Source organism: Nerophis lumbriciformis, linkage group LG16 (assembly GCF_033978685.3).
Source record: "Nerophis lumbriciformis linkage group LG16, RoL_Nlum_v2.1, whole genome shotgun sequence".
NCBI classification, from domain to species: Eukaryota; Metazoa; Chordata; class Actinopteri; order Syngnathiformes; family Syngnathidae; genus Nerophis; species Nerophis lumbriciformis.
This window is the reverse complement of record NC_084563.2, coordinates 23209205-23226083: the sequence shown is the minus strand read 5'-3', so window position 1 is coordinate 23226083 and position 16879 is coordinate 23209205. Positions and strand designations below refer to the sequence as shown.

General features: G+C 41.7%; 1 protein-coding gene and 1 long non-coding RNA gene across 2 annotated transcripts in view; one reads left to right on the top strand and one right to left on the bottom strand.

The window, feature by feature from the left end:
* The window catches only part of LOC133617078 (integrin alpha-6-like), a 73978-nt gene that overhangs the window by 30158 nt on the left and 26941 nt on the right, over positions 1–16879 (bottom strand). Inside the window, exons 12-16 of the mRNA XM_061976786.2 lie at positions 12519–12664; positions 10945–11085; positions 10759–10880; positions 10544–10700; positions 2549–2632 (exon numbers count right to left, since the gene is read on the bottom strand). Coding sequence (XP_061832770.1) covers positions 2549–2632; positions 10544–10700; positions 10759–10880; positions 10945–11085; positions 12519–12664 — 650 coding nt within the window. The remainder of the gene's footprint in view (positions 1–2548; positions 2633–10543; positions 10701–10758; positions 10881–10944; positions 11086–12518; positions 12665–16879) is intronic.
* The window catches only part of LOC133617079 (uncharacterized), a 56370-nt gene that overhangs the window by 28961 nt on the left and 10530 nt on the right, over positions 1–16879 (top strand). The window contains exons 3-4 of the long non-coding RNA XR_009816944.2: positions 10546–10717; positions 10973–11128. This is a non-coding gene — a long non-coding RNA (uncharacterized lncRNA). The remainder of the gene's footprint in view (positions 1–10545; positions 10718–10972; positions 11129–16879) is intronic.

Below are 16879 nucleotides of genomic sequence, written 5' to 3'. Positions count from 1 at the left end.
GAGAAAATGCGGACTGGATTTTGAGTGATGTGGGCATTTTCTATATGAACAAGTCCAAGGACCGCAAGCAAGGTCGCAGAGAAAATGCGGACTGGATTTTGAGTGATGTCGGCATTTTCTATATGAATAAGTGGAATGGATTGGATACTGACGCACTAAAGGGGCTCTCTACCTTACGCTATGAAGTGAGGGGAAACTGAGTGAATAATGACAGGTTATATGATTATTTATTTAAACTCATATTCGGGCCACTTTATAATGAATATGTCGGCATGTATTTGTAAAAAAAAAAAAAAAATTTTTTTTTTTTTAACACCAAATTATTTAGGGGGGCTTCAGAATATTTTAGGGGGGCTTGAGCCCCCCTAAAATAGGCCTAGCAACGCCAATGCTTTAAACCATAACCAAGCATGCATCAATATAGCTCTTGTCTCAAAGTAGGTGTACTGTCACCACCTGTCACATCACGCCCTGACTTATTTTGAGTTTTTTGCTGTTTTCTTTTGTGTAGTGTTTTATTTCTTGTCTTGCGCTCCTATTTTGGTGGCTTTTTTTCTTTTTTTGGTATTTTCCTGTAGCAGTTTCATGTCTTCCTTTGAGCGATATTTCCCGCATCTACTTTGTTTTAACAATCATGAATATTTCAATTTGTTTTTATCCTTCTTTGTGGGGACATTGTTGATTGTCATGTCATGTTCGGATGTACTTTGTGGACACCGTCTTTGCTCCACAGTAAGTCTTTGCTGTCGTCCAGCATTCTGTTTTTGTTGACTTCGTAGCCAGTTGAGTTTTAGTTTTGTTCTGCATAGCCTTCCCTAAGCTTCAATGCCTTTTCTTAGGGGCACTCACCTTTTGTTTATTTTTGGTTTAAGCATTAGACACCATTTTTACCTGCACACTGCCTCCCGCTGTTTCCAACATCTACAACGCAATTAGCTACCGGCTGTCACCTACTGATATGGAAGAGTATTACACGGTTACTCTGCCGAGCTCTACACAGCACCGACACTCAACAACAACACATCATTTGCAGACCATAATTACTGGATTGCAAAATATATTTTCAACCCAAATAGGTGAAATTAGATAATCTCCCACGGCACACCAGACTGTATCCCATGGCACACGAGTGTGCTGCGGCACAGTGGTTGAAAAACACTGATCTAACTTACATTTAAACTAGTGTGGGTGGCACTGGGAGCAGCTGAGTAAAGTGTCTTACCCAAGGACACAACGGAAGTGACTAGTATGGCGGAACCAGGGATGGAACCTGGAACCCTCAAGTTGCTGGCACGGCCACTCTACCAACCGAGCTATACCGCCCCACTGTCCTGATCCCATATTGGGATCACAACAAACCATCCTCATCTCACCTACTGCCACCTACTGACATGGAGTATTACGTGGTTACCCTGCCGAGTTTTACACAGCACAGACACTAAGCAACTGCACATTATTTGCAGATTATAATTATTGATTTGCAAAAAATATTTTTTGGACCAATTAGGTGAAGATGCATCATTTCCCACAGCACACCAGACAATATCTCACGGCACACTGGTTGAAAAACACTGATCTACAGAACAGGGGCCCATTTGTCTGCATAGATCAGATGTGTCAAACGTACGGCCCGAGGGCCGTATCGGGCTCGCAAATAGGTCTAATCCGGCCCGCATGACAAGTTTGCTAAGTATAAAAATGAGCTGCAATTTTAATGAAAGGAACTGCTGTTCTAAATGTGTCCACTGGATGTCACAATAGCAATTCAAGTGTAACCCACGATATGATACCGTTAAGAATTCCACATAAAAAGCTTCAAAAATTGGTCTCCTCAGTTCCCAAACATTTACTGAGTGTTGTTAAAAGGAAAGGCCATGCAACACAGTGGTAAAAATGCCCCTGTGCCAACTTTTTTGCAATGTGTTGCTGCCGTTAAATTCTAAGTTAATGGTTATTTGCAAAAAAATAAGCACGTTTCTCAGTTGGAACATTAAATATATTGTCTTTGCCGTCTATTCAATTGAATATAAGTTGAAAAGGATTTGCAAATCATTGTATTCTGTTTTTATTTACGATTTACACAACGCCAGCAATCGGAGGGTTGCTGGTTACTGGGGTTCAATCCCCACCTTCTACCATCCTAGTCACGTCCGTTGTGTCCTTGGGCAAGACACTTCACCCCTTGCTCCTGATGGCTGCTGGTTAGCGCCTTGCATGGCAGCTCCCGCCATCAGTGTGTGAATGTGTGTGTGAATGGGTGAATGTGGAAATACTGTCAAAGCGCTTTGAGTACCTTGAAGGTAGAAAAGCGCTGTACAAGTATAACCCATTTATCATTTATTTATTTATAACGTGCCAACTTCACTGGTTTTGGGTTTTTTACATTGTTAGCCACTTTTGTGTTAATTTTACGTATGATTTTATTTTTTGTTTTGACTTACACTAAAACCCGACTTAGTCTGCTTGTACAATGACGAAGGACCTGCCATACATGCATCGATAATTACCATAATACGTACGCTGAGGAATTATACAGACTGACACTTACCTGAGCATCTCCATGCAGAGGGTTTCCCAGCTCACAATCGATCAGAGTCCCCTTGTCATTGGCCGAGCACGACACTTGCGCTTCCTTGAAACACAAAACAAGAATGTCTATAATAACTTAAAAATCCCAATATTGCCATATTTTACATCCATTTGGAAACGGTCTCAGAGGGTCCACAGAGTATGTTGTCCAAAATACAGCTGGGATTTAGACAACACTCCCCATAAACGATAATCAAGTCATAGTATGCATTTTTGTCGGAAAAAGCCACAAAATCTGCTAACAAAAAACACTTTTGGATACAATCAATACAATGAAACTGCAATTGTTCTTTAGCGTAACAGAATACTTTCCAGGAAATGTGTAATTTCTCTTATATTCCATAACTGTGTTTGGTTATGTTCGGTTTGGTTTTTGGACTCTTTGTGCACTCTTGTTTGTTTTGTTTCCATGACAACCCATTAGTTTTCACCTGTCCTCATGTCACACACTTGTCATTAATCATGTTCAAGACTATTTAAGCCGATAGTTGCCAGGAAGTCAGCCTGGCTACATTAACTCTGTTTGACTTCTATGACTTCTGCTACCCATGTTACCCATGCTACCATAGTTCCATGCCAAGTGAGTTTTGTCTATATTCTTGTCACAGTAAGTGTTTATTTGTTTCATGTTCATAGTTTTTTGCCCAAGTGCTAGTTTTTGTTTGATTAGTCAAGTTTGTTCTCCGCCTTTGTGCGCGCCTTTAGTTTTGTACCTTTTGTTAGTGTTAAAATAAAATCATGTATTTACCTCCAAGCCATGTCCGATCCAACTTTACTTGCATATATTGTACATTTTTTTCTGCATGTAAAACAGGGAATGATCACCTCTGCCTAGAAATAATATAGTCAGATCAAAACCTTCATGGGGCCCTAAGCAAAATTTGATTTTAGGGCCCTCTATTTCTGCTAATAATATTGATTTTTGATCTTTCACACACCTACTATAAGCAGTGTTGTTTATTGTTTATTTTTTGTGCAGCAGCACTGTGCAAACATAATTTGTAGAGCAGGAAAACAATTAAGTGTAACAATGAAGTCACTCAGATGTATACAAAAGTAACAAATTCATTTGTATAAAAACAAACAGAATCAGATAAAATATCAAGCAAACACTTACATAATATTAGCGAACAGAGTTACCAGAAACAAGGCAGAAAAAATGCTTTAAAAAACAATTATAAAGTTTAAGAAGTAGGTCAGGGGTGTCCAAACCTTTCCACTCGAGGGCCGCGTGTGTATATATATATATATATATATATATATATATATATATATATATATATATATATATATATATATATATATGTATGTATGTATGTATGTATGTATGTATGTATGTATGTGTGTGTGTATATATGTATATATATATTTATGTGTATATATATATGTGTGTGTATATATATATATATATATATATATATATATATATATATATATATATACATATATATATATATATATATATATATATATATATATGTGTGTGTGTGTGTGTGTGTATATATATATATATATATATGTGTGTGTGTATATATATATATATTTATATATATATATGTGTATATATGATATATATATATGCATATATATACATATATGTATATATATATGTGCATATATATGTGTGTTTATATATATATATATATATATATATATATATATATATATAAATATATATGCATGTATACTGTATATGTGTGTGTATATATATATGTGTGTATATATGTGTTTATATATTGCATATATATACATATACACATGTATATGTATATATATGAAGTATTAGCAATAAAGCATTGATTATTAAGAGTATGTGAAAGTTCGACTCTTACGTTGTTTACTACTCTGACGACTTTCTTAAGATGATCCCCCACGACAGCAACACTTGACATACACTACTTTTTACATTTTACAAGACAGATTAGGTACTGTACATTTGCACAAAGTATCGATATTGGATCCGTAACGCGGATAGCAGCCTGAAATTTACTCGGTATCGGAACGAAAACAAAACCAGTATTATCGCTCATCACTTATACTCAAAGCAATGTAACAACAGGAAGTGAATTTCCCTGGCGTCACATAAACCGGACGTGATGTACCTTAACGCTAAAACTTTTACAAATTAAAATGGAAGATAAACATATTTAAACACTCAAAAAAAATACAAGGCTCTTAAGTAGCCAGAACAATTAAATATTTCATATTTCTATTTACTTATTGTATTTCATTTTTTAAATACACCTTAGTTATAAGTGTGCATTAAGGTTGTACGGTATACCGGTATTAGTATAGTACCGCGATTTTTTTAATTTTGTATTTATTTATTTATTTTATTTTTTTTGTGTGTGTGTTGTGTATGTATGTGTTTGTGTATATGTGGGCTTATGTATATGTGTGTGGGTGTATTAATGTGTATATATGTGTGTATGTGTATGTTTATATGTATATGCATGAGTGTGTATATGTGTGTATGTGTATGTATATGTATATGCATATATGTATGTGTGTATGTATGTGTATATGAATGTGTAGGTGTGTGCATGGGTGTGGATGTCCGGTGGCTCAATTGGCCTGGCTGTGGATGAGTTGGGGTAGGTGGGTTGGTGGCCTCGGTGGTAGCCGGGGGTGTGCGTTGTTGTGGTTTACGGGGTCGGTCGCTTTTTTGTTTTGGTTTCGGCGGCCGCGGGCGTTTACGCTGCGGACGGGCGGTGGTGGTGATGGTTGCTGCGGTGATACCAGCGGTTGGCATCGCTGTGTTGGGTTGGAGTGGTTGGGGGACTGTGGCTGGTGTCTGTGCGCTTGTGGGGTTGTGGGGCTGGCTGGCGTTGGCTTGCCGGCTGGTTTGGGGGCTGGCGGGCGGACGGGATGCATTGGCTTCTTGCCCCGTTGGGGGGCTCCTTCCCCTGGCCGGGACTCGTATGGGCACGTTGCTGTGTGGATGGCCGGGATGCGGTGTTTGCATTGGGCGTGGGGGCTGTGCGGTTTCTCTGCGTTTGGTTGCCGGTATGGGCTCTGCAGGGTTGGGTTGGGGCGGGCGGGGGCTGGCTTTGTTTGGCGGGGGGAGGGGCTCGCGTGGCGTCACGTTAAAGTGGTCTGGTGTGGGTCACGGGCTGTGGCGGGGGGTGGCGGCCTCCTGGCCGTAGTTCCTGGTTGTCGGCCGCGTGGACTGGGGGGATGTCCGGGCCCTCTACTCCTACTTATAGCGCACACAGTCACACATATATAGGACTTTGGGGATTGTCCTGCGGGGAGGCATGGCGGGGGGTTGAGGATGCCTCCAATGGGGCTCCAGTCCTCCTGTCTTGTCCCCTGCTCGTCCATCCCTCAATCTTAGCTGCATATTAGACACTTAGGATTTGGGGGGCTTGGTTTGGTTGGGACCCACCATGACCTTGATGTCCCCCAATTTTAATCGCATTATTAGTTCCCACAAGCATACTTATCTCACTCACGCTACAGTACACACATCAATAGGGACTGGAGGTCGGCTGTAACGGCTGACCTCCTAATTTTAACTACACAGTAGACACTCTGGGGGCCTTGTACACATGCATGGGGGGTTTGGGGTTCGGCGCACCCCTCATTGCCTCGTCGGCCGGCGGGGACTGCGGTCTGGTGGCCTGCCAGGCTTTTATTCATTTATTATTGTTATATTTTTTATTTTATTTTTAATGTATTTATTATTTTTATTTTTATTATTTACTTATTTTTATTTTATTTTATTTTTTAAATTTTATTTTTTATTTTATTTTATTTTTTTATTTATTTATTTATTTATTTATTTTTTTAAATCTTATTATTTATTTGTGTGTGGCGTCGCGCGGGTCTCACTTCCTGTTGGATGGGGTCCGTGCCCGTGTGGCCCGACCTTGCGCTGTGGGGTCTCTGTTGGTGACTTGGTGTGGTGGCGGCGCAGCCCCCGTGTCTGGTCTGGATGCTGTGTCTCGGTTGTTTGGGCGGTGGTGTGTTTGTGCGGGTTTGGGTTGGGGTGGGGGGCCTTTTGGTTGGGGGGGTTGTTGGTGTCTCTTGTTTGCGTGTTGGCGTTCGGGCTGACCGGCGGGCTGGCGCCGGCTGGTCTCCGTGGCCCTGGTGGCGTGTGGTTGCTGGTCGCAGTTTTTTTTTTGATCGCTTTGATTTGATTGGCTGGTGCTGGCTGTCTGGGGTTATTGCGGCTGCTGTTTCTGCTGCCGTTTGTTTGTGGTGTGGGCGCCCGTGGCTGCTGGGTCTGGTGCAGGGGTGTGGCTGATGTTGTGACTGATGGCAGCGCGCGCGCGTGATGGCTGTCGGGGCTGACGAACTGTGTATATGTATGTATATGTGTGTGTATGTATGTATGTTTATATATGTGTATGTGTACATATGTGTATGTATATGTATATATGTATATGTGTGGGTATGTATACGTGTATGTGTGTATGTGTATGTATATATGCATGTATGTATGTATATTTCTGGGGGTACGCTCTGGGCCTGCCTGTCAGACGGGGGTCGACGCCTCAGGCTACTGCATCCGAACTGCGTGTCTGGAGCTCCTGGGTCCCGCTGTCCATCCCTTCCGGGTGCCCGTCTTGGTTGGGGCCTGTTGGGCCTAGTCCCTGCGTCTATTGTGGTAGCTTGGTGCTGCAAGGTATTCCGAGGTGCTGCGAGTCGGCCAGTTGCTGGGGTAGTGACCTTGTTTGTCAGCATGTCTGTGATCTTCTTTTAATTCTTTTTTTTTAAATTAATTAATTAATTAATTAATTTATTTATTTATTTTTTAATATATTTTATTAATATTATTTTTTAATTTTCCCCTCCCTCAGGGGGGGGGGGCTCGGCGGGGCGGTTGCTGGTTGTTCCATCTCCATCGTTGGGGTCCCTGCGGGTGGGGTGGGTGGTTCCCGTGGCCCTGTGCCTGGGTGGTCCTGCGGCGGCCGGTTTGGGTCGGGTGGCCGGGGGCTGGCCTCGCCGCGCTCTCCGGGGGTGGGGGGTGGGCTCGTGGGGGCCCGGTTGCCGGTGGGGCGGGGGCGGTCTTCCCGTCCGGTTGCGGGGAGTCTCTGGGTCCCTCGGGCGGGGCGTCTCGCCTTTCTGCCCGTGTGGGGTGTGGTCTCTCGCTGGCTTGGGGTCTGGCTGTCCCCTGCTTTTCTCGTGCCCTGTCCTCTGCCGGGTGCGTCTGTCTGCGGCCTGCTGCTGGCCCTTGTGGGCGGTACGGTGGGTCGGGCTCTGGGGTTCCTGTCGCTGGCCGGCTTGGCTGCGTGGGGGCGGTGGTCCCTGGTTCCCTGGGCACCACGCCTCCTGTTTGTGGGTTGGGCTCTCGGGGGTGATGGGGCCGTGCTCTGGCTCCCACGCACTCTGGGAGTCGAATGTATTGTACATGCAAATTCACATATGCTCACATACGTACATAGGTACCTACGCTCCCACATACATACACAAATACAGTACATATTTACCTACCTAATGTTCGTACATCCACACGCACATTCAATATACAAACATACACATACACATACTGTACATATACATTCACTGTACAAACACATATACACATTCTGTACATATACATTCATTGTACAAACACATATACACATTCTGTACATATACAAGTACATATGCATACTTACACTCATGCACATAATCACGTTGCATCAAACATATATTAACGTTGTTGCCCTAGGGTAAACTGGGTGTAACACATGGCACACTGACAAAGCTTAACCTATTGTGACTATAACAATCTACAAGGTTAATGTAGGTTGCTTCCCTTTCTCCCCCTCCATTTTTCTGCATTCTTTCGTATCTCAAGTTATCATTACGTATATGTATTGTTGCATTTAAACAACTGTATTGTTGATAATAAAGGTAAATTATTGGTATTGTTCATTATCAATAGCGCTATTTCTATTGGTATTTGTATTGATCCATTTGTAGTGTAATAATGCTCATGGTTATTTCTGTATTATTTTTTATTTTTTGCTAACTGCTTATTTGCTATTACTTTTACCATCATATTTGTACATGTCATATTTGCTGATGTTGCTCTATTGTTGTTGTTGTTGTTGTTGTTTGCTGTTGTTGTTTTTGTCTCTCTGTCTAATCCCCCTCTTGTCCCCACAATTTCCCCCTCTGTCTTCTTTTTTTTTCTCTTTCTATCCCCTCCTGCTCCGGCCCGGCTGCACTAAATGATAATATAAATACATTTAATAAAGTCAAATACAAATAAGGCAACAAGAGAAGTATCCTACACTTCTCTTTTGTAAAGTAAATCTGAACAGCCGACATGGGCATCTACATCAACTATATGATTTGCCTGAGAAGCTGGACAGGACATAAAAAAAAAAAAAAAAAAAAAAAAAAAAGTATAGTACCGCGATACTAATGAATCATATTCGGTATTATACCGCCTCTGAAAAGTACTGGTCCGCCATATGTCCCTGGACCAGGGGTCGGGAACCTTTTTGGCTGAGAGAGCCATGAAAGCCAAATATTTTAAAATGTATTTCCGTGAGAGCCATATAATATTTTTTAACACTGAATACAACTAAATGCGCGTATTTTTAAGTAAGACCAACATTTTTACAGTATAAAAAGTCTCTTATTCTTGTTCTGAAGCTAACCAATGATAAATAAAATACTTCTTACCGTTGCGACTTCTTGAACAGGTGCGGTAGAAAACGGATGAATGGATTAAAATGCATGAGAATGTTTTATATTTTGAACGTTATTTTTAACACTGTGATTACCAGCGGAATTATTCATTACTTATCATGTTAAGCAATGTCAGCTAGGATTTATCTGAGAGCCAGATGCAGTCATCAAAAGAGCCACATCTGGCTCGAGAGCCATAGGTTCCCTAGCCCTGCCCTGGACAAATGAGGACTTTGAATATGACCAATGTATGATCCTGTAATGACTTGGTATCGGATTGATACCCAAATGTGTGGTATCATCCAAAACCACAGAAGAATAAGTGATTATTACATTTTAACAAATGTATAGATAGAACATGTTATTGAGAAAGTAAGCAGATATTAACAGTAAATGAACAAGTAGATGAATAATTCATTTTTCTACCACTTGTCCTTAATAATGTTGACAAAATAATATACTGTATTTTTCGGACTATAAGTCACAGTTTTTTTCATAGTTTGGCCGGGGGTGCGACTTATACTCAGGAGCGACTTATGTGTGAAATTATTAACACATTACCGTAAAATATCAAATAATATTATTTATCTCATTCACGTAAGAGACTAGACGTATAAGAATTCATGGGATTTAGCGATTAGGAGTGACAGATTGTTTGGTAAATGTATAGCATGTTCTATATGTTATAGTTATTTGAATGACTCTTACCATAATATGTTACGTTAACATACCAGGCACGTTCTCAGTTGGTTATTTATGCCTCATATAATGTACACTTATTCAGCCTGTTGTTCACTATTCTTTATTTATTCTAAATTGCCTTTCAAATGTCTAATCTTGGTGTTGGCTTTTATCAAATAAATTTCCCACAAAAATGCGACTTATACTCCAGTGCGACTTATATATGTTTTTTTCCTTCTTTATTATGCATTTTCGGCCGGTGCAACTTATACTCCGGAGCGACTTATACTCCGAAAAATACGGTAATGATAAATGACACAATATGTTACTGCATATGTCAGCAGCTAAATTAGGAGCCTTTGTTTGCTTACTTACTACTAAAAGACAAGTTGTCTGGTATGGTCACTATTTTATTTAAGGACAAACTTGCAATAAGAAACATATGTTTAATATACCCTAAGATTTTTTGTCAAAATAAAGCCAATAATGCAATTTTTTGTGGTCCCCTTTATTTAGAAAAGTACAGAAATGTATCGAAATAACAACACTATGTGCATGAGTACTTTTTGAGCACATTCAATGATACCGTGATAACAACGGTAACCATGACATTACATTTATATATCGTTACTTCCCTACTTACAGACGCTGAAGTGTAGATGACAGAAGAGTAGCGCAGAAGCTCTGGTAGCTGGATGACCACGTGACTCTGATGTGCGTCCTCCCCACCCATGTTGGTCACAGTCACCTCCAAGGCGACGTCCTTACCGGAGGGCGTGATGGCCGCAACACCGTCCTCTCTAAAGACCACTCAAAGGTAAAAGACTTCCTTGATGCACGTTGGCTTCCGGGCCTCACCTGGCGAGTGATGTGAAAACATCTCGGTGGTTTTGAGTTTCCCTGGCACAGAACCTGTAGGTCAGCTCCAGGTTGCTTCGGCAGACGTTGTCCTTGCCGCAGCCCTTGTTGATGAAGTTTATCTAACAAAACAAAACATTGAGCACATTAAAACTACAGCTGGAGCCTCCACACAGATGTTCATACCTCTGATATCGTCTTTCTTTCCTGGTAGAGGTTGAGTACGGGAGCGGCGTCATGAAGACTTGACCTCGTCGCTTCGCTGGAGCTTGTGAGAGAGCGACTTACAGACACAGTGATGCTGTGCAGTCTGTCTCTGATATCCCGCTGCAACCAAACACTTCTGGGTCAACACAACTGAACTACACAGGTAAAACTCTCAGACATCACATGGACAAAGATAAGATAAGACAAAGATAAGACCTTCTGGAGGAAAGTCAGGTGAAACAAAAGTTGAGCTGTTCTGCCACAATACACAGCAATATGTTTGAAGGAGAAAAGGTGAGGTCTTTAATCCCAGGAACACCACTCCTACCGTTAAGCATGGTGGTGGTAGTATTATGCACTGGGTCTGTTTTGCTGCCAATGGAACTGGTTCTTTACAGAGAGTAAATTGGACAATGACAAAGGAGGGTTACCTCCAAATTCTTCAGGACAACCTAAAATCATCAGCCCGAGGTTGGGTCTTGGGCACAATGACCCCAAACACACGTCAAAAGTGGTAAAGGAATGGCGAAATCAGGCTAGAATTAAGGTTTTAGAATGGCCTTCCCAAAGTTCTGACTTAAACGTGTGGACAATGCTGAAGAAACAAGTCCATGTCAGAAAACCAACAAATTTAGCTGATCTGCACCAATTTTGCCAAGAGGAGTGGTCAAAAATTCAAGCACAAGCTTGTGGATGGCTACCAAAAGCGCCTTATTGCAGTGAAACTTGCCAAGGGACATGTAAGCAAATATTAACATTGCTGTATGTATACTTTTGACCCCAGCAGATTTGCTCACATTTTCAGTAGACCCATAATAAATTCATAAAAGAACCAAACTTCATGAATGTTTTTCGTGACCAACAAGTAAGTGCTCCAATCACTCTATCACAAAAAAATAAGAGTTGTAGAAATGATTGGAAACTCAAGACAGCCATGACATTATGTTCTTTACAAGTGTATGTCAACTTTTGATCGCGACTGTAAATAAATACCAGAAGTCGTAGTTTGGTGTTGGCACAGGCTTTTCTCCCCTGACCAGGCAGCTCCAGTGTCCCCTGAGACGACCCCATAAAATCCACGCAAGGTGGAAGTCCTGATCTCTGCCTCAATTTGTGTTTCATCTGACCACAGAACTTTCCTCCAGAAGGTCGTATCTTTGTCCATGTGATGTCAGATGAAACAAAAGTTGAGCTATTTGGCCACAATACCCAACAATATGTTTGGAAGGTAAAAGGTGAGGCCTTTAATCCCAGGAACACCATCTACCGTCAAGCATGGTGGTGGTAGTATTATGCTCTGGGCTTTTTTTTGCTGCCAATGGAACTGGTGCTTTATAGGGAGTAAAAATGGGACAATGAAAAAGGAGGATTACCTCCAAATTCTTCAGAACAACCTAAAATCATCAGGTTGGGTCTTGGGTATAGTTGGGTGTTCCAACAGGACAATGACCCCAAACACACGTCAAACGTGGTAAAAGAATGGCTAACAGGTATTACTTTAAACACATCCACCTCATAGCAATGACCTGTCATCTAAAAACATAAATAAATACCAGAAGTCGTAGTTTGGTGTTGGCACAGGCTTTTCTCCCCTGACCAGGCAGCTCCAGTGTCCCCTGAGACGACCCCGTAAAGTCCGCGCGAGGCGGAAGTCCTGATCTCTGCCTCTCTGCATCAGCCTCGAATGTGTAGCGGATTGCTGCGGAAAAATATTTGAACACACGCACATAAACTTGCATTTATTCTTTGTTTTTGTGATTCTGTAACTACTGCAACACATACCGAAATTGGACTACCGTATTTTCCGGACTATAAGTCACTTAAAATCCTTTTCCCCCCCTCAAAACTCGACAGTGCGCCTTATAACCCGGTGCGCCTAATGTACGGAATAATTCTGGTTTTGCTCACCGACCTCGAAGCTAATTTATTTGGTACATGGTGTAATGATAAGTTTGACCAGTAGATGGCAGTCAAACATAAGAGATACGTGGTAGGAGGTATGATGGCAATATGACTCAAGTAAACAACACCAACATTTATCCAATAATTACATTTTGTTTGGTCCCCTTATTTAAAAAAATACCGAAAAACATTTTGGTATCGGGACAACACTAATACACACTTACTTTGAATACCTCCTTTTGGCCCCATTGACTTCCATTATAACTGTTATTTTCTAACAGACTGTAAACCTGGTATATTAAAAATGGTTTTCCCATGAAAACCAAATGAATCTTAATTCTTGCCAAATGAAAAACAAGAAAATATTGTTATGGTGTAATTGCGCCCCTTGTTTATCAGATGGCGCCAAAGGACTAAGATATGCATAATACCCATAGCGGTAATGAGTTAACGCCCAGTAAACCACTGACATGCAATTACAATGATCTTGTGGTAAAGAACACATCTCCTGCCTTCCAGAGAACTTCTGTCTGTGAAGTTGTGTATTTGACACAACCGCATGACACAACATGACGCAATTCAAAGGTTTGTGACGTGCCAATACAATTTGCATAAAGGTTGTGCAAGTTAAAACTCAAGTTTCATTTCACCTTATTGCCTATATTATCATTATTGTCACTTTATATCAGTGCAGATATACTTCTGCACAAATGCACACAATATTAAAAGGCCCTAAAACAAGCAAAACAATTTTATAAAAACTTCATACATAGACACTAGATTTGAAGTTATTTAAATATTTCAAGCGTTCAAATAATCTATTGCTGACATATGACACTTTTGTGAGTGGGACGGACGCACTATTCCATACATAAGGCGCACCGGATTATAAGGTGCACTGTCGATGACCGGGTCTATTTCATACATAAGGTGCACCAAATTATAAAGCGCACTGTCGATGACTGGGTCTATTTGGGTCTATGTCATACATAAGGCACACCGTATTATAAGGCGCACTGAGACTATTTGGGCCTATTTCATACATAAGGCGCACTGGATTATAAGGCGCACTGTCGATGACTGGGGTTATTTGGGTCTATTCCATACATGAGGCACACTGTTGATGACTGGGTCTATTTCATACATAAGGCGAACCGGACTATAAGGCGCACTGTTGATGAAAGGGTCTATGTCATACATAAGGCGCACCGTATTATAAGGCGCAATGTCGATGACCAAGGCTATTTGGGCCTATTTCATACATAAGGCACACCGTATTTTAAGGCGCACGGGGACTATTTGGGCCTATTTCATACATAAGGCGCACCGGATTATAAGGCGCACTGTCGATGACTGGGGTTATTTGGGTCTATTCCATGCATGAGGCACACTGTTGATGACTGGGTCTATTTCATACATAAGGCGAACCGGACTATAAGGCGCACTGTTGATGACTGGGTCTATTTCATACATAAAGCGCACCGGTTTATAAGGCGCACTGTCGATGACTGGGTCTATATGGATCTATTTCATACATAAGGCGCACCATATTATAAGGCGCAATGTAGATGACCGAGGCTATTTGGGTCTATTTCATACATAAGGCACACCGTATTATAAGGCGCACTGGGACTATTTGGCCCTATTTCACACATAAGGCGCACCGGATTATAAGGCGTACTGTCGATGACTGGGGTTATTTGAGTCTATTTCATACATAAGGCACACTGGTTTATAAGGCACACTGTTGATGACTGGGTCTATTTTATACATAAGGCGCACCGAGTTATAAGGCGCACTGTTGATGACTGGGTCTATTTGGGCCTATTTCATACATAAGGCGCACCGGATTATAAGAAGCACTGTCGATGACTGAGTCTATTTGGATCTATTTCATACATAAAGTGCACCGGATTACAAAGCGCACTGTCGATGACTGGGGCTATTTGGGCATATTTCATACATAAAGCGCACCGGATTATAAAGCGCACTGTCGATGACTGGGTCTATTTAGGCCTATTTCATACATAAAGCGCACCGGATTATAAGGAGCACTGTCGATGACTGAGTCTATTTGGATCTATTTCATACATAAAGCGCACCGGATTATAAAGCGCATTGTCGATGACTGGGGCAATTTGGGTCCGTTTCATACATAAGGCGCATCGGAATATAAAGCGCACTGTTGATGACTGGGTCTATTTGGATTTATTTCATACATAAGGCGCACTGGATTATAAAGCACACTGTTGATAACTGGGTCTATTTCATACATAAGGCGCACCGGACTATAAGTCGCACTGCTCGTGGTTAGAGTGTCCGCCCTGAGATCGGTAGGTTGTGAGTTCAAACCTACCGGCCGAGTCATACCAAAGACTATAAAAATGGGAGCCATTACCTCCCTGCTTGGCACTCCGCATCAAAGGTTGCAATTGGGGGTTAAATCACCAAAAATTATTCCCAGGCGCGGCCACCGCTGCTGCTCACTGCTCCCCTCACCTCCCAGGGGGTGATCAAGGGTGATGGGTCAAATGCAGAGAATAATTTCGCCACACTTAGTGTGTGTGTGACAATCATGGGTACTTAACTTTAACTTGGGTTCTTAGGGTAAATGTGTATACTCATGGACGTTAATACTTCCAGCTCGATATGGGTAGCAAATTCGGTAAATTAACAGGTACCGACCCAATTCCGTCGATACTATCGGGTACCGATTCACTTAAAATAAACGGTACCAAATTTCGATACTTTTGTTGTACACGACGTCTAGGGATGTCCGATAATGGCTTTTTTACCGATATCCAATATTCCGATATTGTCCAACTCTTAATTACCGATTCCGATATCAAACGATACCAATATATACAGTCGTGGAATTAACACATTATTATGCCTAATTTTGTTGTGATGCCCCGCTGGATGCATTAAACAATGTAACTTTACCATGAATTGATTAATGTGGACCCCGACTTAAACAAGTTGAAAATCTTATTCGGGTGTTGCCATTTAGTGGTCAATTGTACGGAATATGTACTGTACTGTGCAATCAACTAATGCAAGTTTCAATCAATCAATCAATCAATCAAAAACAAGGTTTTCCAAAATAAGAGAACAACTTCAACTCCACTTATGGAAAAAAGTGCCAACATTGCACTGCCATATTTATTATTGAAGTCACAAAGTGCATTATTTTTTTTTAACATGCCTCAAAACAGCAGCTTGGAATTTGGGACATACTCTCCCTGAGATAATCCTGATACCCACTTCAACTATAGGAAATACTATACTTTGACTTTCACAAAGTGCATTATTTTGCATATTTTGCGGCGGTGGGGTAGAGGTGGGGGGGGGGGGGGGGGGGGGGGGGTTTGGTGGTGGTGTATATTGTAGCGTCCAGGAAGAGTTAGTGCTGCAAGGGGTTCTGGGTATTTGTTCTGTTGTGTTTATGTTGTGTTACGGTGCCGGATGTTCTCCCGAAATGTGTTTGTCATTCTTGTTTGGTGTGGGTTCACAGTGTGGCGCATATTTGTAACAGTGTTAAAGTTGTTTATACGGCCACCCTCAGTGTGACCTGTATGGCCGTTGACCAAGTATGCGTTGCATTCACTTGTGTGTGTGTGTAAAAGCCGCATATATTATGTGACTGGGCCGACACGCTGTTTGTATGGATGAAAAGCGGACGTGACGACAGGTTGTAGAGGACGCTAAAGGCAGTGCCTTTAAGGCACGCCCCCAATATTGTTGTCGAGGTGGAAATCGGGAGAAATTCGGGAGAATGGTTGCCCCGGGAGATTTACGGGAGGGGCACTGAAATTCGGGAGTCTTGCGGGAAAATCGAGAGGGTTGGCAAGTATGCCCTACGTCCGCTCTGTACAGCGGTGTTTTAAAAGTCATTAATTTTACTTTTTGAAACCGATACCGATAATTTCCGATTTTACATTTTAAAGCATTTATCTCTAACGACGTCACATCCACTTGCGGTCGTATTCATGGTGAAGCGCCTCAAGATAAT